Source organism: Neodothiora populina (genome assembly GCF_041146345.1).
Source record: "Neodothiora populina strain CPC 39397 chromosome Unknown canker_contig_17, whole genome shotgun sequence".
NCBI classification, from domain to species: domain Eukaryota; kingdom Fungi; phylum Ascomycota; class Dothideomycetes; order Dothideales; family Dothioraceae; genus Neodothiora; species Neodothiora populina.
Genome location: NW_027191406.1, coordinates 1,405,600 through 1,430,799, shown reverse-complemented (window position 1 = coordinate 1,430,799; position 25,200 = coordinate 1,405,600). Strand labels below are relative to the sequence as shown.

The window sequence follows — 25,200 nt, the reverse complement described above, 5'->3', positions numbered from 1 at the left end:
ATTCTATTGCAAGACAAGTCGCCCCCCTCACTTCCTGCGGTAGCGCTGGAGCAGATTGTGGCTAGAGCGGGAAACTGTATCTAACAGCCCATGGCTCTGTTTCCCAGAGGCCGGATAGCCGCTAGTATGACCAATCTTAGAGATTGGGTGGTGGTGGTGGAGTTAGCGCCCGCATTCGGTGCACCTTCCCGTCCAAAATAATTATTGCCCCTCCCCTCCTTCCTCCCTCCATATCAAAAGTCTTGGCATCGAATGTTGGCTGCCACAAATTCTGAGTCACCAGCAATTTATCTCACCTTGGACCTGCCATCCGCTCATCTCAACCCCCCGTCACAGCTCCTTGCTTTGTCTTCCTGGTTGTCGGAAGAACACAAAAGACAGCAATCATGGCGGTCAACTTCCCGCAAGAGGAGGAGCGCATCCTGGCGCAGTGGACGGAAATCAACGCCTTCCAGCGCCAGCTCGAATTGACCAAGGGCAAGCAGCCATACACCTTTTACGACGGTCCGCCATTCGCCACAGGCACTCCCCACTACGGCCATCTCCTCGCTTCGACCATCAAAGACATCATCCCCCGCTACTGGTCCATGAAGGGCCACCATGTCGAGAGACGATTCGGATGGGACACGCACGGTGTGCCCATTGAGCAGATCATCGACAACAAACTGCAGGCAGAGCACGGTGTACGGGGCAAGGCAGCAGTCGAGAAGATTGGAATTGCAGAATACAACCGCATGTGTCGGGAGGTGGTGCTGACTTATGCCGGCGAGTGGAGGAAGACGGTGGGCAGAATCGGGCGATGGATCGACTTCGACAACGATTACAAGACCATGGATCCGCGCTTCATGGAGTCGTGCTGGTGGGTGTTCAAGCAGCTGTTCGACAAGGATCTTGTCTATCACGGCGCCAAGGTGCTTCCCTACTCGACAGCTCTCAACACGCCGCTGAGCAAGAGTGAGGCACAAGAAGACTACAGAGACGTGCAGGATCCCGCCGTCATTGTTTCCTTTCCTCTTCTCCAAGATGCCCAGACGAACCTCCTCGCATGGACGACGACTCCCTGGACCCTTCCCTCTCACACCGCCCTCTGCGCCCACCCTGATTTCGAGTACCTCAAGATCCACGATGAAGAGTCGGGAAAGAACTACATCCTGCTCGAGGTCGGCCTCAAGATGCTCTACAAGGACCCCAAGAAGGCCAAGTACAAGGTGCTGGCGAAATACAAGGGCAGCGAGATGCTGGGCTGGAAGTACGAGCCGCTGTTCACCTACTTCTACGACGACTTCAAGGACTGCGGTTTCCGTCTGTTGAACGACACATACGTCAAGAATGACGAGGGCGTCGGTATCGTCCACCAGTCGCCGGCTTTCGGTGAGGACGATTACCAGATTGCATGGAAGGCAGGCGTCATCAACGAGAAGAGATCTCCGCCGAACCCTCTGGATGCCGCCGGTTGCTTCATCGAGCCCGTCCATGACTTTTTGGGTCAGCACGTCAAGGCGGCCGACAAGAACATCATCAACTACCTCAAAGGCACCGGGAGACTGGTCAAGGCGAGCCAGATTACCCATAGATATCCTCATTGCCCTCGTTCGAAGACTCCTCTCATCCAGCGCGCCGTCCCCTCGTGGTTCATCAAGGTCGAGACCATCGTGCCGCAGCTGTTGGAGAACCTGGAAAAGACTCACTGGGTGCCTGCAATGGTAAAGGAGGGTCGTTTCCACAACTGGCTAGCGTCTGCGAGAGATTGGAACGTTTCGAGAAACCGATTCTGGGGAACCCCTATTCCTCTGTGGGCCAGCAGCGATCTCAAGGAGATTGTCTGCGTCGGCAGTATCGCCGAGCTGAAGGAGCTCAGCGGCTTCGAGGGTGAGATCAATGATCTTCACCGAGACAAGGTTGATGGCATCACCATCCCCAGCAAGCAGGGCAAGGGCGACTTGCGTCGCATCGAAGAGGTTTTCGACTGTTGGTTCGAGTCTGGCAGCATGCCTTATGCCCAGTCGCATTACCCCTTCGAGAACGCCGACACCTTCCACGACAAGTTCCCCGCCAACTTTATTGCAGAAGGTCTCGACCAGACTCGCGGATGGTTCTACACCCTGTCTGTTCTCGGAACTCATCTTTTCAACACTCTTCCCTTCAAGAACTGTGTCGTCAACGGCATCGTGCTCGCCGAGGACGGCAAGAAGATGTCCAAGTCGTTGAAGAACTACCCGGATCCCAATCTGGTCATGGACAAGTACGGCTCCGACCCACTGCGTCTCTACATGATCAACTCTCCCGTCGTGCGCGCCGAGCCTCTGCGCTTCGCCGAGCAAGGTGTCAAGCAGATTGTTTCCAGCGTCATTCTACCGCTGTGGAACAGCTACAACTTCTTTGAGCAGCAGGTTGCTCTGATCAAGAAGACCGAGGGCCTTGATTTCATGTACGACCCCGCGCTCGAGAAGACCAACACCAACGTCATGGACCGCTGGATCCTTGCTTCTTGCCAGTCGCTCTTGAAGTTTGTGAACCAGGAGATGGACGTCTACAGACTGTACACGGTCGTGCCGCGTCTTCTAGAGCTCATTGACAACACCACCAACTGGTACATTCGTTTCAACCGACGACGTCTCAAGGGAGAGTCTGGCAAGGACGAGGCCGTGCACGCACTTAACACATTGTTCGAGGTCCTGTACACCACTGTCAGAGGACTCGCACCTTTCGTGCCGTTCATCACCGACAACATCTTCCAGCGCATCGTCAAGCACATTCCTGCGGCCATGCACAGCGAGGATATGCGTTCCGTGCACTTTTTGTCCTACCCAGAAGTGCGAGAGGAGCTTTTCGACGAGGTGGTCGAGAGACGCGTCAAGCGCATGCAGACCGTCATCGAGCAGGGCCGTCTCTGCCGTGACAGACGTACCATCTCCCTCAAGACACCACTCAAGGAGGTGATCGTCATCCACTCGGACCCCGAATACCTCGCCGACGTCAAGTCGCTAGAAGGATACGTCAAGGAAGAGCTCAACATTCGCGATCTTGTCCTGAGTTCCGACGAGCAGAAATACGGAGTCGAGTACTCTGTTCTCGCAGACGTCAAGAACTTGGGTATGAAGTTCAAGAAGGACGCCGCCAAGGTCAAAAAGGCACTTCCCAACCTGCCGGCGTCGGAGATCAAGGCTTTCCTCGAGACGGGCAGCATCACCGTCGAAGGCTGCCAGCTGTCGGCCGAGGACCTCCGCGTACAACGCGGCATCAAGCAGACGCCCGAGACCAAGAACTACGAGGTCGCGGTCGACGACAACTGCCTTGTCATTCTCGACAGTTTCGCATATCCGGAACTCGCCCAGGAGGGACTCGCCAGAGAATTCCTGAACCGCGTGCAGCGACTGCGCAAGAAGGCCGGTCTGATCCCCACGGATGATGTCAGGGTCACTTACAGCGTCACCAAGGGCAACGCGGACGAGGTAGAGAAGATGTTTGCCGATCAAAAGGCCATGTTCGACAAGGCTGCCAAGGAGGTGGTCAAGGAGGATGGTTCTGCTGGTGACGTGACGGCCGAGGAAGAGGCCGAGGTCAGGGATTTGACCGTGTTGCTGAAACTCGTCAAGCTCTAGATGTCTTTTCTGCGACTTCTTTCTCTTGTTTCCTTATTTTCTAGCTTCTCTAGAGACGAGATATCTTGCATAGAAGGTGCAACGACCTATATACACGGGATCAAACAAGACAAAAAGAGAGAATAAAGATGAAATGATGAAAAGTGTTTTTGTTGTCGTCAGAATCCCACACAATCTATATATCCTGTGCATCGTATGTCTGCACATTGATCGTCGCAACAAAGGCCTTCGAGGTCGACACGACACGACATGAAGACTCGATGACTTGTTATAGAATCTTTCTCCGTCTTTCTCCATTCCTTTCCTCCCTCTCACTATTTCAGCTAGTCATAGAGACAAAAATAAAGAGGCAGAAAGAGTGAATGCAATCATCGTTGCCGCCCAGCAGCAGCCTGTAAACCGCCAAGATCAGCAAAAGCAATAGAAAATAAATCACAACCGGTCAAAAGTCAGGCAGATGAATAAACGAAGAAGCAAAAAGGACAAAAAGGCAGATAGACGAAACATACGAGATAGCAATTCTTCAACTTCATGAACTCGTTCTTGCACATGTCCTTTCGCACGTTCTGATAGTCGGCCGCTATGCATTTGCCGTACGCTGCGCCCTGTTTTGTTCACTTCTGCTTTAGTCTTGATTTCCTTGTATATACATGTAGCCTCGAGGAGGAGCTTGGGTTGTCTCAGGAGACGAGGGCGGGGAAGAGGAGACAAGGGCAGGCAAAACTGACTTCTAGACCGCATTTGCCCATGGCTTGTGTGAATCTCTCGAGCGGCTTTACTGCTTTCGTCGCCGAGGACATTTTTGTCATATTGTTCTTGAGGTTGTTGGTGAGATAGTCTTTGCTTCCGGTGATATGTAGAGTATGGATGGTGATTAGGGAGTGCTGCTATGTAAGATATACAGATATCAGATATCGCCTCTTTGCATTTGGATCACTGTCGTTCTTGACATCATGGAGTTGCTCGATGTCCTCGGTGGACCCTTGGTCATTGATCATCTTATCTGATGTTCCTCTCGTCTGTCCGTGTTTCTGCATATCTCTCCGCAATCCTTGGACCCGACTAGTGTAGAGCTCTTTTGTCAATTATAAAAACCAAGGGTCTACCTACTGTACCTTATCGCTTGTTGTTGACGCGCGCCCGTTCGTGTGTCTTTGAAACATAAACAGAATCATCCAGCCAACCAGCAATTCCGTCGCATCCACGAAGAAACCACAAAACAACCTCGACACATTGCGCATTCTTTCTTTGTCTTTTTGATCCAGCAGCATGTCATAGCAGAAATCAATCCCCGGTAGAAACTCCACTCGCGCGCCGGTCAGCGTCCGACGAGCGCACGCGTTCGCGTTGGACATTCGAATATCGAGTCGGCGCGAAAGAGGAAAACAGAACATCAATGAAGGCGTACGGGAAGAAGAGGGTCAGACGGAAAGCCTTGCGCGAATCAACATACCATCAGCAAAAAGGCCAATTGAGGTGAACGAGTGACCCGCTCATAAGAGGGCGGTGGGAACCGTTTTCCACCCGAAAGAGGGCGGTGGTAGTAGTAGTCGACGAGGTCAGGTGATTGAAGAGGTAGAATCGGTGGTTATTCGTCTACCTACTACTACTTCTTTTCTTTGCGAATGTCAAACTCGTTGGTTCTTGATGAGTTGCCGGTTTTGACTGATGAAGGTATCTCATTTTCTTGTTGTTGTTTTTCCTGAGGTTCATAAAGGATAAAACTGACCACGGCAAAAAGATGTCAACATCCTCTACAGCATCGTCTCTCTAGCGGCAGAGTCCAAAACCCCTCCCTTTCGCGCCTTGTTCGCCGCCTACGACACCATCCTTGCCGAACACAATATCCCCACCCAGCATGATCAGATTTATTTTAGATATCTCCTGCGCCTGGGCGAGGGGCCCACGACGTCTGACAATCGAGATCTGATTGCTAGGTTCCGTGCGCTACTCGCCAGATTGGACATTCATATTGTACTTGGTGGAGACGAGGACGATGACCAATACGACGGAAGGGACGAGAGTCGTCGCAATGAGACGCATTCGTTAGATGAGGAAGCAGAGAAGGCGCGCGATGAGCATTATGCCATCGGCAAACCGAAAGGCAATCGAACGAAAGGAAAAAGGCGATCTTCTTTCAATGACTCCAATTTAGATGCCACCTGGGTCAGTGGCGGAAGACTGGAGACCGACCGAGAACGAGCCACAAGCCATGTCAGAGGAAGCAGTGTCGCAGCGCCGGAAGCGTTTACGAAGAGTAATGCTCGTCCCCGACGCTCGTCTATCGATCACTCTTCTCCGCAACCTGCTCAACACCAGCGGTCCATCTCTGGGCAGAGTGCGCTCAAGTCTAACCACGCCTCTGCAGCCTCGAGCCAGCAGTATAGTCGTCTGACTCACGACGAAGAGGATCTTTCTCTGTCGAGCTCATACTTTGACTCTCCTCCAGCCTCTTCTCCTCCTCCAGCGTCACGCCCTCACCTCAGCCAGCAGGGCCCCATACCCAGAGTCCAGCCTGCCTACTCAGTGCCTGACTGGGAACTGCAAGATGCGGCAGAAGCCTTCTACACAACCACCGGCATCAGAAACATCAGACACGTCCTTCACCTTTGGCATGATCATACTATCCGTCAGCGTCAGATGCGAGAGGACCTTTCCAGCATCGCTGCCAACCACGACCGACAGATCCTACTAAATCAGGCCTTCTCGCTGTGGCAGATCAACTTCGACAATCGACTAAACCAAGCTGAGACCGAGAGATTCTTTGACCATCTTGACCGTCGAGCCACCCGCGCAAGAAATCTCTTTCTCCTGAACAAGGCTTTCACGCACTGGTCTCGCTGCGCTGGTGAAGAAGTCGCCAGAACAAACGTCGCTAGACGCCATCTTCTTCGCATCCGGTACTTCAACGCCTGGAGGGACATCACTGCAGTCAATGAGCTCAAGTGTCGCCGAGTTGGGTTGAAGAAGTGGTTTTCGGTATGGAGAGAGAAGACTGCGAGGCGGGGGGTCGAGCATCAACGAGCATTCGCAATTTACGAGGAGAATCTTGTGGAGAAACAATACTGGAAGTGGTTTTGGACCTTATGTGAACGCCAGGCTCCGATCTGGAGGGATGCGCGAACGAAGAGGTCTGCTCTGTCGAAGATCACCGCCCATGCCTTCAGAATGCGCCAATTGAATCAGACGGCGCAGGATATGAGACGGTATTACCTGTTGCGAAATGCTCTTGCAGCTCTGGGTCTGCAAGGCCAGTCTGTCACGTTGCTAGAGACCCAAGCCAAACGCCACAGAAATACTTCTCTGTTATCGCGTTCGTTCAATACGTTGAGAAAGCATTCGCAGCTTGCACCCCGCTGGCGACAGTATGAACAAGAAACTTCTACTCGTCTGGCTGTTAAGACCGTATCGATCTGGACTCACAGCACAGCGCTTGCCGAACAAGCTGCGGAATTCCATCGACACCGAATACTTCGAAATGCGGTTACCAACTGGAACGACACTCTGAGAATCAAGGTGGTGACTAACATGATTGACGAGCGAGTCAAAGCAGAGACTTATTATAAATGGGTTCTTGCCGACCGTCTCGCTCTGTTCCGACGTATGATGGACTACCGACTCGTGGAACGCACATTCGAGATCATCAGTCTTCGACTGACCAAATTGCATTTTAGACTAGGGGAAGCCGAGGCCATTTTCCAGGAGAACCAGCGACGGCGACTCTTACAGTCTACAATGCTGACGCTGAATAGAAAGTCTCGACATGAAGAGATGCTAGAACGAAAGGCCCTGGAGTTCCGCAATGCTCGTCTTATTTGCCATTTTATTCCCACTTGGAAGGAGAGAACCGCAAGGGTACAGGAATTGGACAAGTGGTCGAGAGACGCTCGATACTACTGTCTCACCCATTCGACTTTGGCCCATTGGAAAGAAGCTACCGCAGAGGCGAAGAGGACCAGACGAAGGAATGCCTACTCGACTGTACGACGACGAGTGAAGACTGGTCTTGTGGAGAAGTTCTTCGATCATTGGCGTCGGAGAAGCAGTGCAGTCGGTAAAATGGAGGTGCAAGCCAGCGAACGATATCAATCGAGGCTCTTTGCTCTCGGCACGATTGCATTCGACGGATGGCGACAAATGACTGCACACCTTGCAGACATGAACGCTCAGTCCGAAGAAGTCTACGTGCGTCGACTGTTTGAGGTTTGCGTTGCCCAACTTACTGCCAGAGGTACTTTGATCCTATCAAATCACCAAGAAGCAGACAATTATGCTGAGCAAACCGTGCACACGGCTATCAAATCCGAGATGATGCGACGCATGAAGTGGCAAGTTTTCTGTCTCAAACGCAACAAGGAGAATGCCTCGGCCCTCAAAGACCGCAATTCAGAACAGCATCGGCGTAACATGGTCCGCTACTGGGCCGATCAGGCTGTTCAGCGGAAAGCTCTGAAGACAATAGCAGACCCTGAAAGCCCCTCGAAGCCAACCCCGAATATGTTTAGTAGCATGAGACTGCCGTCGGCGAGGAAGCCGCGCCCTCCTCCAACGCCATTTGCAAGGCCAGCCACGACAGGTCATCTACCGGACAATGCTCTGTTCAGCGACAACGACTTCAATGACGACGATGAGAACGAGATGGACTTTGGAGCCAGCACCACGACCGCGAAAGCAGAAGAATGGACGTCATTCGATCTACTCGGAGAGTTCGGCAACAACAGCAATAACATGCTGCCCACACTCGACGAAGAGTGCGAGCCCTTGAGCGGACGACGGCAACAACAAACGACTGACCCCACAGCAGTGGCGCCGTCAACACTAAACACCCCCCAGCCAGGCTACCTGCGAACTCCCTCGAAGCGAACAGCGCGTCAACGGACCCGCTTCAAAGCTCTTTCCAACGCCTCTACCGCTCGCCAGTCCAAATCACAACCACCTCCTTCGACATTCAAAATCGCACCTACCCATCACCAGCAGCAGCAACAGCAACAGCTCAATCCTTCAACAGCCAACGGACCGACCAGAAACAACAACCTCGACTTCCTAGCGTCCACAACCCCGGCGCCCTTCCGATCTGGAGGCCTGAGGGATATGAGCGCTCTTACGCCGCAAGTCACGCCTTTCGAACGCAAGATGCGCGCAGGAGGGTTCGGGCGATCAGTATTCGGCGGTGGACCACCTCCCACCTCATCAACGTTCGCTTCTTCTACTCTTTCTCGACGAGCTGGAGAAGGAGGAGGTGAATTGCTCAATGGAGTCAGTGCGCAAGAGCACCCAGTGACAGGCAGCACGACGCCCCTTGCATTCGGTAAAAGCAGACTGTTCGCACGCAGTGTACGCGGAGGGTTCGGCGCCGCTGGCCCAATGACTACGGGGAGGTCAGTGAGGTTCTTTGACGCTGTCACTTCTGCTTCTGATGCTCCTGCTGGAGCTCGTGAGGGTGGTGGTGATGAAGGACGAGGACAACTTGATCAACAAGGACAGAGACAAGGGAAGGGCCAAGGCGAGGATGAAATCTCAGAGTCGGATGGCGCAGAAGAGGTGCATGCGAGGAGTTCCTGATGTTTTTCGCATTGCTTTTCTAGCGTGTTGGTCGGTGTGTCTAGCCTCGTTTTGTACGGAGCATTTCTGGATATTCTCATGTTCTTATCTGGATAGGCGCGGCTTGTTCGACACATTGCTATTTATCATCTCGTGAGCAAAGAAGGATTAATATGACATGCGTCGTCCTGAGATGGACCTTCATGTTCCTTGTCATTTTTACTGTTGCTTGTTTTTGGACATTGTCATTGGTTATCTTTTGCCAGAGGCGAGCGTGCCAGCGAGTGGGTGTTGGAATGAGCGTATTCGACGGTTGGGTTTCTCATCACTAGAGTGAAAAGCACCATTGAGTTCTTCAACTATCGATCCCTTCATCCAGCTATACATCCCATTCGAGCTGTTAATCTCATCCTTCACGCGAGTGCTCATTCATTCTGTTTTCTTCATGGGCCAGCCAGAGACAGGCTAAGATGGACAGAGTTGATACACAGAGGTTCCTATTTTTCTCACATCACGAGCGACAGATTCACACACGAGTGAAACTTGTTGCATTACTAGCGAACAAACAGCTTTTTGAGAATATGTTGATGAAGTAAAGGCATGGATTAGTGCACTGCACAACTGTACCTTACCTACGAATGAACAGACTGCTGTTCGAGGACGGGAATGGGGCATGAGTGAAGAAGTGGCATAGCACGAAGCTCTCTCGTACAGTTTTGCTTCCTCATCGCTTTTTTTCACCATATCTCTCCCTGTGCCTTCCTCTTTCACTTTCGTCCTTGGTCGGACTTATGAAGCTGTTACACACGTCGTCCAGAGAAGCTACATCACTGTCCATCATTCATGCTCGAAACCAATCTCAGAGTCAAGAACACGAGACGTGGACCACGTACTCTCCACCTTCCAGATTGTCCAAGACAATAGTTCCGTTAGCGGCACCGCCATGGTGTCCCCCACCGTAGACATGTCTGCCGCTGTCATCGCTGCCGCTTTTGCCGTGTCTCTTGTCTTTTGTTCCCTTGCTTGACACTTCCACCCTTGCGTCCGCACAAGACGTTGGAATGTCAATCGTCAACAAACCACTTGTTCCCTCGGGAGTACCGAACTCATAAACGAATCCTCCTGTCGCTGACCTAGGGGTAGTAGTGTTGGCAGAGCGATACTCGGCCCAGTACTTGCCTTCTGCAATCTTGAAGCCCGCTTCAATAGACTCCAGATCTCCCGGCTGGGGTCTAACGTTCCATTTGCCGTCGCCCAGGATGTGCAGTCCGGCGACGTAGTTCGTCAGAGCAATAATGGGACCCGTGGACCAGCCGTGCGCGTGAGAGATTCGAGCGTCGTCGGCGTAGGCTGGGTAGGAGAGAGCACCCGTAACGGAGTATCCTTCGTTGAAGGTCGAGTTTGTCATTCGCGGGTCGTCGAGCATAAAGTCTGCCCACATGAGACGAATGAGGTCGAGAGCCAAGGTTGCGGGGTTGGTGTTATTGCTGTTTGTGCTGTTTGTACTTGGGGTGGTGGCGGCGATGAAATGTGCCTGGAGCTCGAATGAGGAGATGAAGGGCGATACTGTCACGCCTGCTTCGGGCGCTGGTGGCCCGTATGGTGTCCATCGGTTCACCAGGGCTGTGCTTACGTCTCTCGCGCGGGAAGATGATGCGACGCCAGATAAAATCGACCATACATTTCCGTCTTGAGGATGGAGAGTAGTGGTCTCGTTGTCGAAGTAGAGATTCGAGGCAGAGTCCCAGAGAAGAGCATTGGCTGCCGATTTGATCGTCGATGATGTGTTGGTCCATTTCGAGACATGAGCGGTTTGATTAAGTTTTTGGGCTAAGATTATCGCCGTGTCTAGAGTGTACGCCAGTATCGAATTCGCCTGTTTTGTGTCAGTCATGTGCTGAGGGGAAAAATCCTCACAAGGTTCATATATACCTCAATGTTGTGTCCACCCATACCGACCCTCAGCCAATCGGCACTAGCAGTCACATTTGCAAGTCCAGTCTCATCGATAAAGCTCAAGCTGTAGTTGAGTGCGAGTTCCACTCGGTTCCAGTTCTCCTGTAGGTAAGCCAAGTCGCTAGTGTAGGTATAGTAAATATTCAGTCCAAGTATAGAGTAGAGATGATAGGTGAAGGACCAGACAGTACGTCCGAACTCCAAAAAGTCGTTTTGGGGGATGGCGAGTACAGGCTGCGCATAGTAAGGGAGTTGACCGGTCGGTTTCTGATCTGCGAAGAGCTGATCGAGGGATAGCTTAATCGTGACTGCATCATTTGTCGACAAGAAGACACCAGGAACCTTTGTTCACGCCATTAGTCGCCATTATAGTATCTGAACATCTGGATCCCTTATGGAATAGAGCACATACTGATATACTGAAGTCACCAGGCCAGATCAGCTTGTCTCGTTTGGCCCCATCAACAAGCGCCGAGATCCCATTGGTGAGGGTAGAGTTGCTGTACCAGAACGTAGGTACATCCGGATCCGTAGCAGCCAAGTCAACCAGGGAGTTGCCGTGTGTGCTGGGAATTGTGCATAGCTGACATGTATAGGCGGCTGAGTGTACGTAAGTCAAAATATAAATCTAGAAGCAGCAGTCAAAGTTATAACTCACCAGCGTACCAGACACGATTGAGCTTCTCATCATTGCTGTGAAAGTACCCAGTATAGTTTCCCATCGCATCACCGGCGTAATGCGGCATCGCAGTATAATATGTGGTGACCTCGCTGAGTGAGATGTTCCCTGTGGTGTTGTGGTAAATGTTCAGGTATCGAAAACCGCCACGATCGTGCTTCTCGTCAACCGTGTAATTGCCGGGACCGGTGATCTCAAACCACAATGTTTCGTCAATGGCGGTATTCTGAGTAGCGTCTGAGCCATCCGGAGTGATCCACATCGATGACTCTGAGTAAGAGATGCCGATGAATTGGCCTGGTCCGGACACCTGATCAACAACAAAAGAAACCAAGCCGCCGATGTTTTTGCTGTAGTCGAATGTCACAGCGGAGACACTCGAAAAGACAATGTTGCCGCTTCCCGATTCTGTGACACCAGCAGCATTGCTGACTGACCCGTTGGCGCGGTGAACGCTTACTGGTGCAAGGACTCGTTCTTTTGGCGCCAGAATATATTCAGAGTATTGGGTTGCTTGAACATGATGAATGCTCCATAGAAGCGAGAACACAGCTATAGCTGCAGAAGACCTACCGAACATCTTGCATGCAAATTGATTGAGTTGTATACTCACAATGTATCGGCCCCATAGAGAACTTTTCCCTACCTTTTATAGATCCTCGGCACATCCAGAATGCAGATGCATATTCAAGGAAAAGGCGGTATATGCATAGTCTACGACGTCAGTCTAACTCGCTATAACTACTCGCGAGAGGTCTCGGGGTGCACTCCACCGATCGCAGAACCTTAACAGAGGGCTTCCGCCTCAATCCTAGTCTTAGCTTTAAACCATCAGAGTAGAGAAACACCAATTAAGGTATGGTTGGTATGTTTGTGGTTTTAAAGATGAAGAAAGCGCGGAGAACCCTGTAACCTTGCGGAGTCGCATGTGGAGTTGCATGTGGAGAGAGAGTTGTGGGGAGGTGATCTTCGCATTGATGTCACGAGGACCGCGAACACTTGTTCGTCTGCGACGAACAGGAACAAGCCCTAGTCTGTTATGTAGGCCTGCACTAGGGCTTGCCCAGTCAACAAGGACTGAGAGTTTCGAGTAGGTAGCCTCTATAAGTCAGAGTTCGACCATATTGGAGATCAGGCCAACAATCCCAGCATCCGTCCAGATGATACAATGATATAATCCACAAGGTAGAGTTTCGGCTCCCGATTGCCGCGATACCACTTTGTGTGATCAGCAAGAAGGATCCAGTCCCCAAGACCTTGTGGACTGACAAGGCCAACCTGATCAGAGTGGTGCTAAAGACGGATTCTGTTGTCCTAATAACAGACCTCGTTCGGATCATGATATCTCAGAAGGAGCCTGAGGAACGGACAACATGATAGCATCAGTCAGCTGCGAAGAATTATGCCTAACTGCTCTTGCTCGGGGCGCCACAGGTGCTTGCAAAATTTTCCTTCTCGGTATAATCCTTCTTACATAACATTGCTGACCAGCATTGCTGGAAATGAAGCAGTTCCGACCGATATTCTTGGAAACAATCTGTTCGGAATCAATCGGCCGAATCGAACACACGTGCTCCCAAGTGCTGTATGCGCTGCTGTATGCGCTCGACGTCCACGAGCATTTAAGAAGATGTACAAGTACCGCATAACATTCAGACAGCGCACAGCTTCTGCCAGTACCTAACGTTCAGGCCTCACGTGGATTGCCATGAATTTCATATACAGAAGCTTTTCATATGGTTCTACTATTGCACGTGGATCCTCATGCCCGAGTATCAACAACTGAGATTCTCCGACGATATACCGAGGCTTGCGTGTCGCCAATGACCAATCGGTGCCTCGTGCTCCCAGCATCCGCTTCGGCTTGACATTATGGTTTTAATTCCGCTGACACAATCACGGAAGTTCCTGCAACCACATGCCGCAAGTTGATTGTTGCACCATCCATGTGCTATGCACACAGGATCTCGATCGATATACACGTCTTTCCAACAGTTGTTGTCACTCTCAATCAAACGTCGCATACATATCTTGGCTCTAGCAGTCCTCTTCTGTCAACTTGCTGTGGCTGTCACCCACTTGTCATGAAGCACAAGACATGCGATTTATTGACTTCAAGGGCGCGAATTGTGATGTTCGATCGTTTTATGCATGCTGAACGATGTAAACAGGTAGAGCACGAGTCTCTTGTGATGTCTACGAAGTATGTTACGAACACAGGAGGATCAAGTGTTTACGCGAATATGCGCCATGATTAGCAGCAAGCTGGACGTACACCACCTGATGAAAAGCTACCAATTGGCCGAGTAAGCATGTCGTGTGCGAGAAGATTTTCTTGCCTGCGACTTATTTACCCTGAGATCCATTGTTATACGGTAAGTGGTGAGACCTCCTCATATGCCGCAGATGCCGAGTGGGGTATGGACATCGGATTTGTCAATCCGGCCAAGTTTGATCGCGAGCAAAGTGGCTGTGTCGAGGCCATCCCTCCAATCCTCATCCAATACCAACCAATCAATCCCAATACGTCAGCCTTGGACAAGACCTGGCCGGTCACTTGCATGATGAACGTTTAGACATAACACAGGCAACTAAGATATATTGATGGCAGGTGGACGTGTCAACAACATGATACGATATAGTGTAGCATCTTCCGTTGCTTCATATCTGGTATTCTCTCATGTTTTTCCTTCGCTTGTTTGTCCACATGCCGAATATCCTATAGCTTACCAGAACTTTCTCTGTCTGACTCCGCTGCATCCCGCGACACAAACCTATAGCTCCTTATATCCGGTTCTTGTATCGCCATCTTGTTCTCTCTCTCTTTTCTTATACTACATCTCTCGTTCAATCACGCTCAGTACAATATATCAACTATCAGAAGATTGTCACGATTTTCATACTCTCTGCACGAGATTTTGAGCCTATATCTTGTGGCCGCTATTGTCGGTGTGAGCATGTTCATTATCTGATCACAGTGACAAGCTATATGCTGACATGACAGCTTCATAGATCTTCGTGTAAAGCAATAACATCAATCCGATAGCCTTCAGATCATGCAGCACTTTGCCATAGTTGTGCTAGTCATCGTCTGCTCGGTAGCCTTGACTGCTATCATCGCAGTCGTGGCTAGCCGAAGTGGACTAGGCAGACCCGCCGACGAGCATAACTACTACGCGCCTAGCTACGACCAAACCAAGTACATGCGCCAGGTCCAAAAGTCCAACGTGCGTGACTTGGAAGCTGGCGCTGGCAGACCTCTCTTTGGGTCGGACAGCTCGAGCTCGTATATGCCTAGCAAGCCTCCAAGCTCATACTGGCCCCCAAACCACACTGACGAGGGTCTTGACGACCACGACATGAAGCAGAGTCCTGTGATTACTACTCGTGGCTTCGCCTGATCGAATGGTGTTCATACTGGTGTCTGAATCACCACGCATACCAGATAACACGCATAGCCCTCCAAACCCTGCTCATCCCATCTGACATTTTGACACACAGGTGTGACTGAAGTCTCTCCCCGGCCCGAGACTTTGAGCAGTCAACCTGGAACATCGAGCATCCACGATTCCTATCAGTCGTCTTTATTGTTTTGCTTCAGTCATTTCAATGCGATAGCGACAGCAGCAGCAGAAAGGCATCGCAGAGTCACATCGACACAAGAAGTGGCACTTGGCCTTCCCGGATGGTCCTTCGATCAGTAAGGCCTATCGAGTCTAGCTAAGGGTTAACCCTGCGACAGAACACTCCAGTCCGGACATAGTGTCCCAACAGACCCGACATGGAGAACTTCGCATGTCTCGACCGTGCGAACTCGCTCCCGTCAAACCTTAAAATTTTGCGTCGCGGCGCTCCCACTCTCTAAGCACGACTTTTGCGCCCCGAAACCAAATGCCAGAAAAGGAACGTGCTTGCTTTTCGTGTTCTAATTGCAGTAATTTTTACCATTGGAATATGTTCATATTTTCTTTTCTGTCCTTTCGTGGCAGGGAGAGGGAGTGGTGGATAATGACGGAACTCGAGACCTTGTGCGAGGAGTCGTCTGGCTTGGGAACAGTCAGATCAATTCCTCGCAAGCGCTAGTGAAAGGACTGTAGAGGGGTAAATGCCTGTGTCTCGCGACGCGGTGGCTGTAGGAAGAAGTATCATAGTGGAGGATATGTGCCTTCAGGGGGCAGATATCAAGAGTCTACAGCGTCGGTAGTGCAAAGGGACAGGTGCCTTCTGCAATGTAGTAATAGTGTCTATATAGTATCGTAGCTCATCAGAACATGTATCTCGTTTGTCTGGGTAATCCCTGATGGAACATGTATCGCTCAACGCTTTACCCCAGATGCTTCCACAAAGTCGTCCAATGACTTCAAGAACTTGTTTCTTTGCTCGTCATCGATCCAAGATATCATAAATGCATTGCGCTGAAGCTGTGTCAGTTCTTTGAAACCGACATGCGTACCATCGCACATCAACGCCAGATTCTCATTGACATAACCCCTGAAATACGCCGGATCATCCGAATTGACAGTGACCCTGACCCCCCTGTCCATAAGCTCCATCATCTCCTTGCCCTTGAAGTCTCTCGTGACCACAGAATTAGAGATAGGACAACAAGTCAACCCAATCCCCTTACCACGAACCTCATCCACAAGCTTTCCATCTTCAACGATATTAGTACCATGATCGATCCTATCGACTCCGATATCCCGAACCGCCTGCCGGATATGCTCGATACTGTTTTCCTGGTCGATATCACAATGACACGTCAGCTTCCATCCCGCCGCCGCACCTTCACGTCTAGCACGCGTGAAGACAGCCGCGAACTTCGAAGGCGGATTCCCTCTCTCGTCACTGTCGAGGCCGACGCCCGAGATCCATTCCTTGTACGGAGAAGAGAGCGCTTCGTCCAGAGTCGCCATTGCCGACTCGGCGCTCATATCGCGCAGGAAACACATGATCAGCTGCGCCGAGACGCCTAGTTCGACTTGAGCCTTCGAGAGCGCGTCTCGGAGGCCAGTGATCACAGTTGAGAAGGCCACGCCTCGCGACGTGTGGGCTTGGGGATCGAAGAAGATTTCGGCGTGGACGATGTTCTGCGCGCGGCATTTGAGCAGGTAGGCGTAGGCTAGGTCGAAGAAGTCTTGGGAGGTGTGCAGGACGCCCATGGCGCCGTAGTAGACTGCTAGGAAGGAGCTTAGGTCGTCGAAGGCGTAGTTGTTCGTGCCTTTGAGTTCGAGTGCTGAGAGTGCTCGTGGTAAGGGGATGTTGTTGCGGGATGCGAGATCCCGCACCATGGTTGGCTCTAGGGTGCCTTCTATGTGGACGTGGAGTTCGGCCTTGGGCATGCTTTGGTAGAATGTCTTGATATCCATCGTGAAGTAGGTTTGTTTGGTGCTCGTCACGACAGTTTGTATAGTAAAGTAGTCCTACTTGTTCCTGGGCCTCGCTCTACTAACTTCTATGTACGAGATATGAATACTAAGTGTTCAATAGCTACACTACTCATGAGCGAAGTAGCTACCGATTATTGTATTCTGACCATGATGAGACGAGGTCACAGCAGAACAAGGCCCACCATAGATGCACCGATAAGGATCGAGCCCCACCCTTATCTGTGGAGCATATACTGTACTATACACTCGAGAGGTTTGAGGCATTCTTTTGAGCTGACGGCTCCATCATACCAGTGTGTGACACAAGCTGGACATTGAGGGTATCATTTGCTCACAAAAGTAGAACTCTTGAATAGTCATCTCAGAAACCTAGCATGAGACTGCGAGTATGCATCATACAATCACGAAGCGAGCATCAGAAAACCTTATGCCGTTGTCACACACTCTCTTCAAGTCATGAAGTGGAGAAGTGTACCGCGTCGACTAGGTATACAGACCTTCATCGTCACATGAGCTCTACAATTCTCATGGTCGTACACTGCGCATGCGAATCCGCTATTATCGAGGAGGACTCGACGACGAAACACTCAGTGCTGACTGAAGAGCGCTCTGAAATCACTGTAGCTGGGTTCAATACAGCGTGGTCATCACGCTGTACAGCGTTCTGGACATCGAAGTTAGATTGGTCATAATTAATGTCCGGATCCCCACGCGTGTCGTAGATTTGCTATTCTGCACAAAGTATTATGTGCATATGGTCAAGTAGCCGTGGCGCATCACAACCTCAATTCATCTTGACCTTTGCGATCATCACTTCGCGTAGTATCAATCACCCCGCTCCGTAACTGCAAATCAATATGATCCTTGTCTTACACTATGGAGACAACAACGTCAAGGTCAAATGCATTAAAGCTGAGAAAAATGTCAGACTCATCTATCAGGTAAGTCTGCTATGCGATTGGTGATTCCGAGACAAGTCATATGGCACAATCACACCCCATGCTGCAGCAACAGCTGCTTGGCCAATCTTATCAGCCAGAGTATAGTAATACAAGTAAGAATACTGTAGGTAATAAAAGTTCTTTCGGACTGAGAACAAAGATGGTGCACAACCGCTCGATCATGCAGCGATAGAGTCAACGGTGCGGCCCAATTCCGATAGCGGGACGCCCGACAGCAATTCTCCTCCTCTTGGAGCGGAAACCATAAGCTCAGCTCGGCCCTGCATGTTGCGACATGAGGCCGCTTGAGATCTTGACCATGCATCGAACATGTGAGAACTGTCAAGCATATGGAGAGAGATGCAGACAAGCAGATTACAATCACACCAACCACAGATTGTTGCATGCACGCTGCATATGTCGACGTGCTGCTGTATACACCTGTCGGGAAAGCCTATCCTGAAAACAGGCGTTCATCGGTCTCGTGGGATACGATCTGTATAAAATCGATTGATAAAAGAAAATAGTTAAGTAAACAAAAGATAGCAGCAAGCGAGCGAGCAGGCGATAAGATAAAAAAGATACCTGATCAAGCTCGAGGATAAGGTGAGGTACAGAAGTACCGGGCAGGGTAAGGGTCCCGGGCCAATCCAAAACAGGGCAAAAAACACACCCCCTCGGCGTCCGGCATATTATGCAGTTCGAGTCGGCTGTCTGGAAAGTAACGAAAAGGACAGGAGTGCAGAAGCAAAGAAGAAGAGGTCCCATCAGTCCGCGGGTAGAGCAGAGTCAAAGCGCATATTGCGGATCAACACCGCGAGGTTGTCGTGCTCGACACACAAAGAAGTTCACAGTGAAAAGACTTGCCGGTTACAGTGACGAAGTCTCCCGATCACCGAGGGGAAGAAGACTCGGGAGATGGGGTTCCTAGTAGCAGCGGAAGAGGTCCGGGCGGCGGTGACTCTGCAAGTGTGGTAAGGTACCTGACCTGTAGTGCAGCAGAGAGTGGAAGCGTGGGGTGAAGACTCGAGTAGTGGCAGCGGTACATCATACTGCACGTGTTGGTTGTTTTCGGCGCGTCAATGCGGCTGATGGGGGGAGGAGGAGAGGGAAAGATCCGGCGAATCACAGGCGGCACAGTTGGATTGACCCTTGAGGCGCATATCTCACCCTGATCTCTATGGGGAGAGTTACCCTAAGAAGTTACTTGCGGAGAAAGTTGAAGAGGTGCAGTGCGTGCAGTGTGGAACGACAGAAAAGGCCGACATTTGGACCATCATTCCGTGGTCTTAGCTTCACGACTTTCTTGCTTCCCAGTCTTTGCCTTGCTCCTGCTCTTTCTCAACACTACGATTACCATCACCGTCTCTGTCCCTGCCTTTTCTGAGTGTATCTTACAGAACACGTTTCCTTTGCTGTGCCGTCTCTGTTCTTCGACTCTTATAACGAATTGTTTCCACGAATCTTTTTTCCATATTCACAACAAGCCCATCATGTCTCAGGAGTTTACTTACTCGGATGTTAGCGAGCATGCTAGCAAGAAGGTGCGTAAAGATGGCAGTCACGCAATAGGGAGGGCAAGAGCAGCAGGCTACAAACCGCCACTCTTGATGCGCCGCCCCTTCAGCGCAACAGCAAGGCAAATCGAATCATGCGGTGTGGAGGCTGACTCGAGGCGGCGAACCACAGGATCTTTTCATGGTCATTCACGACAAGGTCTATAACACTTCCAGCTTTGTGGACGAGCACCCGTACGTTTGTATCTTTTCTTTTTCTTTCAAGCCATATCACCATCTGCCTCTGCTCGAACACGCTACACAGTGCAGAAAGTGGATTAAGCGATGATGCTCCTCGCTTGAGAGTTCCTGCATTCCCAATTGCTCACCGCAAAAGGCACCCCTCTCACAATCCTCATTGCTGACATATCGAGTAGCGGCGGTGAGGAAGTCATGCTCGACGTAGGAGGTCAAGACGCAACCGAGGCTTTCGAGGATGTCGGCCACAGTGACGAAGCCCGCGAGATCCTCAATGGCATGCTCATCGGCACACTCAAGCGTGCTGTAAGTCTCTTTTTCCATCCTCCCCCCACTTTGTGCAGGTCCACTGATACACCAAAAGCCCGGAGACCCAGCCCCCAAGTCCCACGCCCAACCCACGAGCTCCAAGACGTCAGGACCGGACGCAGGCGGCCTCGGCATGGGCGTCTATGCGCTTCTGCTCGTCGGTGGCGCTCTCGCCTACGTGGCGTATTCATACCTGCAATCGCAGGGTGCTGCCGAGTCGAAGTAAAGAAGCTGGGGAGAAGGAGTTGAGCAGTTCTCTCTCTGCGCCTTTCGCAAGAGACAAGAGTACACAATGTGAGAGGAAGACTAAACAATTGCATGATACGAGAAGGGAAGGGGTCGCTATAGCGGAGATGGACAAGAGAAAGCGGAAAGTGATGGCAGGAAACAAACAGTCTTCCTGTGCTGCCGCCTTCCTCGTCTGGGGAAAGAACGGTTGGTTGTCGAGTGGACAGGCGTCATTCTATGGCCTGCCTCCATATATAGAACGAGGGGAAGATATGCCGCCAACACCATTGACGAGGAAGTGGTAATAAGTAGCGTTAGTCCTAGGATTTTAGCAGTAGTAGAGACGGAAAGGAGGAAAAACAGAAAAGCCCACCCCCGTCTTCTGCTCTTTGAAAGCAGAAGCGCGCCGGACAAAGTGGAATGCTTTTTTTTCTCCTTGTTTTCTGTTTTCCTTCTTCTTCTTGTTGTTTGGAATTTCACTGTATGGCAGGTCTACAAATTCATATATATACATTTTCTTTTCGCCTTTCTCTCGCGGTTTTATCCATTTGACTATTTCCCTGTGATGCATCTTTCTGACTCTACTCGGGCCTCGGATACTGTTGTTGTTGTCGCATGTCAAGGATCGCAAAGTTGCGTTTATATATACATAGATCCATGTTCTCGAGACAGACAGGTATATCACGCCTTCCACCGCGTGACATGTCGAGGAGTAACCCCACCCCCCACTTTTGTCACCAACAAGGGTGTCATGTCATGCCTCTCTAGTTTCTCCCACTACTACACGCACGCTCCGACCAAATGACATTCCACTTTACGCTGCGTATTCGCGCTTTTTGCAATACAGTACGCTTGAAACATGTTCTTGTTGAGACGATACTTTGGTGATCTCAGCGAAGTGATCGTGTTTCGCTTCAAAGGTATAATTCTTTCGAAGGGACTATGCTGCTTTTGATTGAGCGCGTCTGTTACGGAAATTGAAAGCAAGGCTTACTACGAGGGCTCGAGATACCGTGTTGTACATGGCGCAGCAAGCAGACTATACTTCCGAGTTGGATTCCAGGTTCGAAAGAGAATACAGTATTTATTTCAAAAGACTACATGAGAAGGGGTGCCCTATCGATAGAAGTCACTGGCGTCATCGCCAGCAGCAGCAGCGGCAGGGGGCGCAGACGGCGCAGATGGGCCGTGAGGGTTATAAGCCTGATATGCTCCAGCGCCAGCGACTGCTCCTCCACCGCCTATTGCAGGATATGTTCCCGCGGGGGGTATGATGTTCGCTCCCGGAGGTCCAGGGGGCGGGTGAGAGGGCTGTTGAGGCACTTGTTGCTGCTGCGTGTTGTATGCTGATGACTGTGGTTGATATACGGGTGACAAGGGATCTTCTCCTGCTGCCATTGGGACCTGAGGACTATACACCGAGGACGAGGCTCCTGGGCTGTCGTAGGGGTTCGCTGATGATGGCGCTGCTGCTGCTTGACGGAGGGGTAGGTGCTGTGATGAGCCCTGTGCGGGTGGGTATTGCTGTGATTGGTGGCGTGGCTCGACGGGTGATTCATATGTTCCTGCGCCTAGTTCTTGAGGGTTGCCACTGTTCAGGGTGTGGATGCTGTTTGGTCTGCCGGCCTGCAGATGACTGGCTCCCCCTTGTGACTGCTGTGGAGGCGGTTGTCGGTTTTGTTGCGGAGGAGCTTGTTGTTGGCTCTGCTGGGGTGGATAGTTGCGGCCATCAGGCGGGGGAGCCATGCTGATTTGGGGTGGTGGAGAAGACGGCTGCTCTGATTGAGGGGGAGGCGCGCCATTAGGAAGAAAATGAAAGGGTGCTGGGCCTGGGGTCGCTGAAGGATTGTACGGCGCATATGCGTTCTGTGGAGGTTGTTGGTGAGACTGAGCATCCGGCGGAGGAGAAGAATAAGAATAGCGAGGATCCTGCGACGGAGGGGGCCCTTGAGGAGGATGACCTTGCTGCTGTGTCTGAGGAGGATAACCTTGAGGTGGACCGTATGCGTTCACGTAGTACGGCTGAGAAGGCTGTCTCTGTCGCGGCGGCATTGCGTACTGTGGCGCCGACATTGACGACTCGAGAAGAGCTTCGTAGTCGCGACGGGCCTTGATGAACTTCTCGTTCAGCTGGGTGAAATCATCCTTCTTCTGCGAGTACTTCCCGATCAGCTCGATCAGCTTTGGTCTGATGGCCAGCGTCTGGTTGTAGAGCTCGGTGATTTCTTCCTCGGTGCCTGAGTCTCTTGAGCCGCCGCCCATGCCGTCCTGCCTCACACTCAGCAGTGACAGCAGCTTCTCGACGTTCCTGATCTGCGAAAAGACCTCGCCCTCCATGGCTGCGTCTCTCTCCATTTCTTCCGCGGTGGGATCTTGTAGCTTCTCCACGTAGTTCAGAGGGAAGATGCCCGTCTGGCCCCTCAAGCTGCCCTTCCACCAGTCTTTGTACACGCTCTCAAGCACCGCAATGATGTCGCCTGTCCTGAAGGCCAACTCGCCCGGCTCGCTAGGGGTGAAGTCGTAGAGCGCCTTGACTCTGCTGACTGTGGCGGCGGTAGTCCCCGAAGGCTGCTGATGTTGACCGCTGGCTGGCTGTGCGTCGGTGGAAGCAGCGCCTCCTGATGCGGCAGGCGATGTGGTGGATGCAGGCGCATCTGATCCCTTGTCCTTGAGACTCAGAGCCAAAGCCATCTGCAACTCATCCTCTTCTTTCCGTCTGTCGTCTGCACTCATACCCTTCTTGACGGGCTTGCTCGGTGGAGCCAGACCCGGGTGTCCAGCCCTCAGCTTGTCAAAGGCCTGCTCCATTATGCCCAGGTCGGGGTCTTTGCCGAACATGTCGGTCCACTCGCCCATGCGCTCCATGACCTTGGCCTTGACCATCTGGTGGGTGTTTCTGTCATTGGCGAGTCTCAGCAGGGCGTCGGTGAAGCTGCGGGAGGCGAGCTCGCGATGCAGAGGAGGCCCGCAGTTCTGAGACAGAGCATTGGCGAGCTCGAGAGTGTAGAGCTGGACATTGGCATTTCGATGGGCGAGGCGCTTGATCAAGGCGGCAATGACCGAGGATGGTCCTTGAGGAGAGGCCGTCACGCGGTCGCAGACATCCAGTATCAACGCCCAGTTCTCCGATGTGAGGTTCTCGTCGGTTGCCTTGACTGGGAGGTTTTGGTCAGTCTCTCTCCTCTTCTGCTCTTCTTACGGCGACTGGTGACCTACCGACGGCATCGTCAAAGGGATTGTTGGCGGCGCGAAACATACCCCCGCAGTCCGTCGAGTTGAGTCGTGGATGTGTATATATGCGCTAAGGCTACCCTTTCGACGAACACTGAGATGGGTTCAGGATGACCGACACTTCAATCAAGAAACCCTATTGTTTTCCTGTGATTTGACCAAAAGTCTGTGACCAGGATGATGTTAGGCAGCTGAATTAAAAAGTAGATATCAACTAAAAGGGAAGCTACTCCGATGGCGAATGGTTCAAAAGGCAGTTGCCTTGGATTGTCGGTTTAGGTACCTGCCCGCGTAGGGTGCTCCGTATACACCAACTAACCCCGAGACTCGCCAAGAGACGTCATGCGCATCACCCAAGTCCAGGTAGCCCAGGTACATGTTGCCTCCGCCCCTCCTCCTGCGCATCCAACTTCTCCGTACGTGCTGTTACTGTACACTACCTTATTCATTGACATAGCTATAACAGTCATAATCCCCGATCAACACTCCCCATTGACCACGGTCAGGCACAAGCTACACCGCGCTGCACCGCAGAGACAGACTCAGCCTTCGCCACCTATGCACGCACAGCTGCAAAGCAATGCCTCTGAGCCACACGCACACATGACTCACTCTACTCTGCCTTTCTGTACGACCAAGCTACAGTTGTGCCTTGTATATTGTCAGTATAAGTCTAGAGAATCCGGGACTTTTGATTACAAACAATACTGCTTACGAGGCGAGGTGATGCGTCTCTTCGTCTGCGGTCTGCCCTTATTCCCACCACTATGTTGTTGCTTGATAGAGGCTTTGCGATAGACACAGCCTGTTTCTGTTCACCTGTGGCGTGAGATGGGAGGATTGACATCGACTTGCTTGTGTGAAAGCAAGCATCTGCGCGAGTGGTGTGCACTTGGAAATGCTTGTCTTGCGACGGCCTAAGTAGAATAATGCACAGCCGATAGGCAGGTAGGTGGGTACGGTAGGTAGGCAAGCGATGAGAATGTCACCATGATGAAATTTCGTAGACTAGACAGTCGAGGACTATCGCCTTATGCTAGAGCCTCCATTCCATATACCCATTGTGCCATCTTCAAAATAGGCTTGAGAAAACTCGGTTGATAACAGGATAAGAAAGCAGACGACAGATCTGGAGGAAATGTCGCTGCTTTGCTCCTTCACACCTCTTCGTACCACCTGTGCTACCAGTAGATATCCACCCTGTGACTTTGCCTATAGCCGTGTGACCAAAACCTGCCCAATCCACTCCCTCCATCCATCCATTCCGCCTTGTTTTCCCTTGCGCAAGGACAATTCTCTGTCCCGCGACTTGTTTGACACATATCTCTGACTCGCCCGCCAGACCTGCTTGTGCCAGCGCCAGGGGGAGACGCACATAAAAGGGTTAGAGAAACGCCGTTCGCTGGACTGCGTAAAGTATAACACCCCGGATATCTTTTTCTTTTTCTTCTTTCGTACCAGACAAGGAGTTGTCCAAGACCGCTCGGGTCTCGTGTATGTGTGAGAATCGCGGGCGCGCTCGGATCAAAAACAAAAACATTTAAAGACAGGCGCTCGTGTTCGTATCCCATT

The 25,200-nt window shown here is 51.5% G+C and overlaps 6 protein-coding genes across 6 annotated transcripts; 3 read left to right on the top strand and 3 right to left on the bottom strand.

Moving 5' to 3' along the window:
* Positions 1–386: 386 nt before the first annotated feature.
* AAFC00_004364 (uncharacterized protein) lies at positions 387–3,602 on the top strand (the record flags this gene model as incomplete). Its single annotated transcript, XM_069343997.1, has 1 exon — positions 387–3,602. One exon carries the CDS (start codon positions 387–389, stop codon positions 3,600–3,602), a length of 3,216 nt encoding a protein of 1,071 aa, XP_069202549.1.
* Positions 3,603–5,227: 1,625 nt separating this feature from the next.
* On the top strand, positions 5,228–9,164 carry AAFC00_004363 (uncharacterized protein; the record flags this gene model as incomplete). The annotated part of the gene is made up of 2 exons (XM_069343996.1): positions 5,228–5,276; positions 5,344–9,164. 2 exons carry the CDS (start codon positions 5,228–5,230, stop codon positions 9,162–9,164), a joined length of 3,870 nt encoding a protein of 1,289 aa, XP_069202548.1.
* An 844-nt stretch (positions 9,165–10,008) lies between these two features.
* On the bottom strand, positions 10,009–12,358 carry AAFC00_004362 (uncharacterized protein; the record flags this gene model as incomplete). The annotated part of the gene is made up of 4 exons (XM_069343995.1): positions 10,009–11,019; positions 11,076–11,441; positions 11,512–11,699; positions 11,758–12,358. The coding sequence occupies 4 exons, from the start codon at positions 12,356–12,358 to the stop codon at positions 10,009–10,011; spliced, it is 2,166 nt and encodes a 721-aa protein (XP_069202547.1).
* A 3,736-nt stretch (positions 12,359–16,094) lies between these two features.
* AAFC00_004361 (uncharacterized protein) lies at positions 16,095–17,144 on the bottom strand (the record flags this gene model as incomplete). The annotated part of the gene is made up of 1 exon (XM_069343994.1): positions 16,095–17,144. One exon carries the CDS (start codon positions 17,142–17,144, stop codon positions 16,095–16,097), a length of 1,050 nt encoding a protein of 349 aa, XP_069202546.1.
* A 2,455-nt stretch (positions 17,145–19,599) lies between these two features.
* Positions 19,600–20,395, top strand: AAFC00_004360 (uncharacterized protein; the record flags this gene model as incomplete). The annotated part of the gene is made up of 4 exons (XM_069343993.1): positions 19,600–19,650; positions 19,796–19,857; positions 20,040–20,166; positions 20,225–20,395. The coding sequence occupies 4 exons, from the start codon at positions 19,600–19,602 to the stop codon at positions 20,393–20,395; spliced, it is 411 nt and encodes a 136-aa protein (XP_069202545.1).
* A 1,118-nt stretch (positions 20,396–21,513) lies between these two features.
* Positions 21,514–23,653, bottom strand: AAFC00_004359 (uncharacterized protein; the record flags this gene model as incomplete). The annotated part of the gene is made up of 2 exons (XM_069343992.1): positions 21,514–23,552; positions 23,614–23,653. The coding sequence occupies 2 exons, from the start codon at positions 23,651–23,653 to the stop codon at positions 21,514–21,516; spliced, it is 2,079 nt and encodes a 692-aa protein (XP_069202544.1).
* Between the last annotated feature and the right edge of the window lie 1,547 nt (positions 23,654–25,200).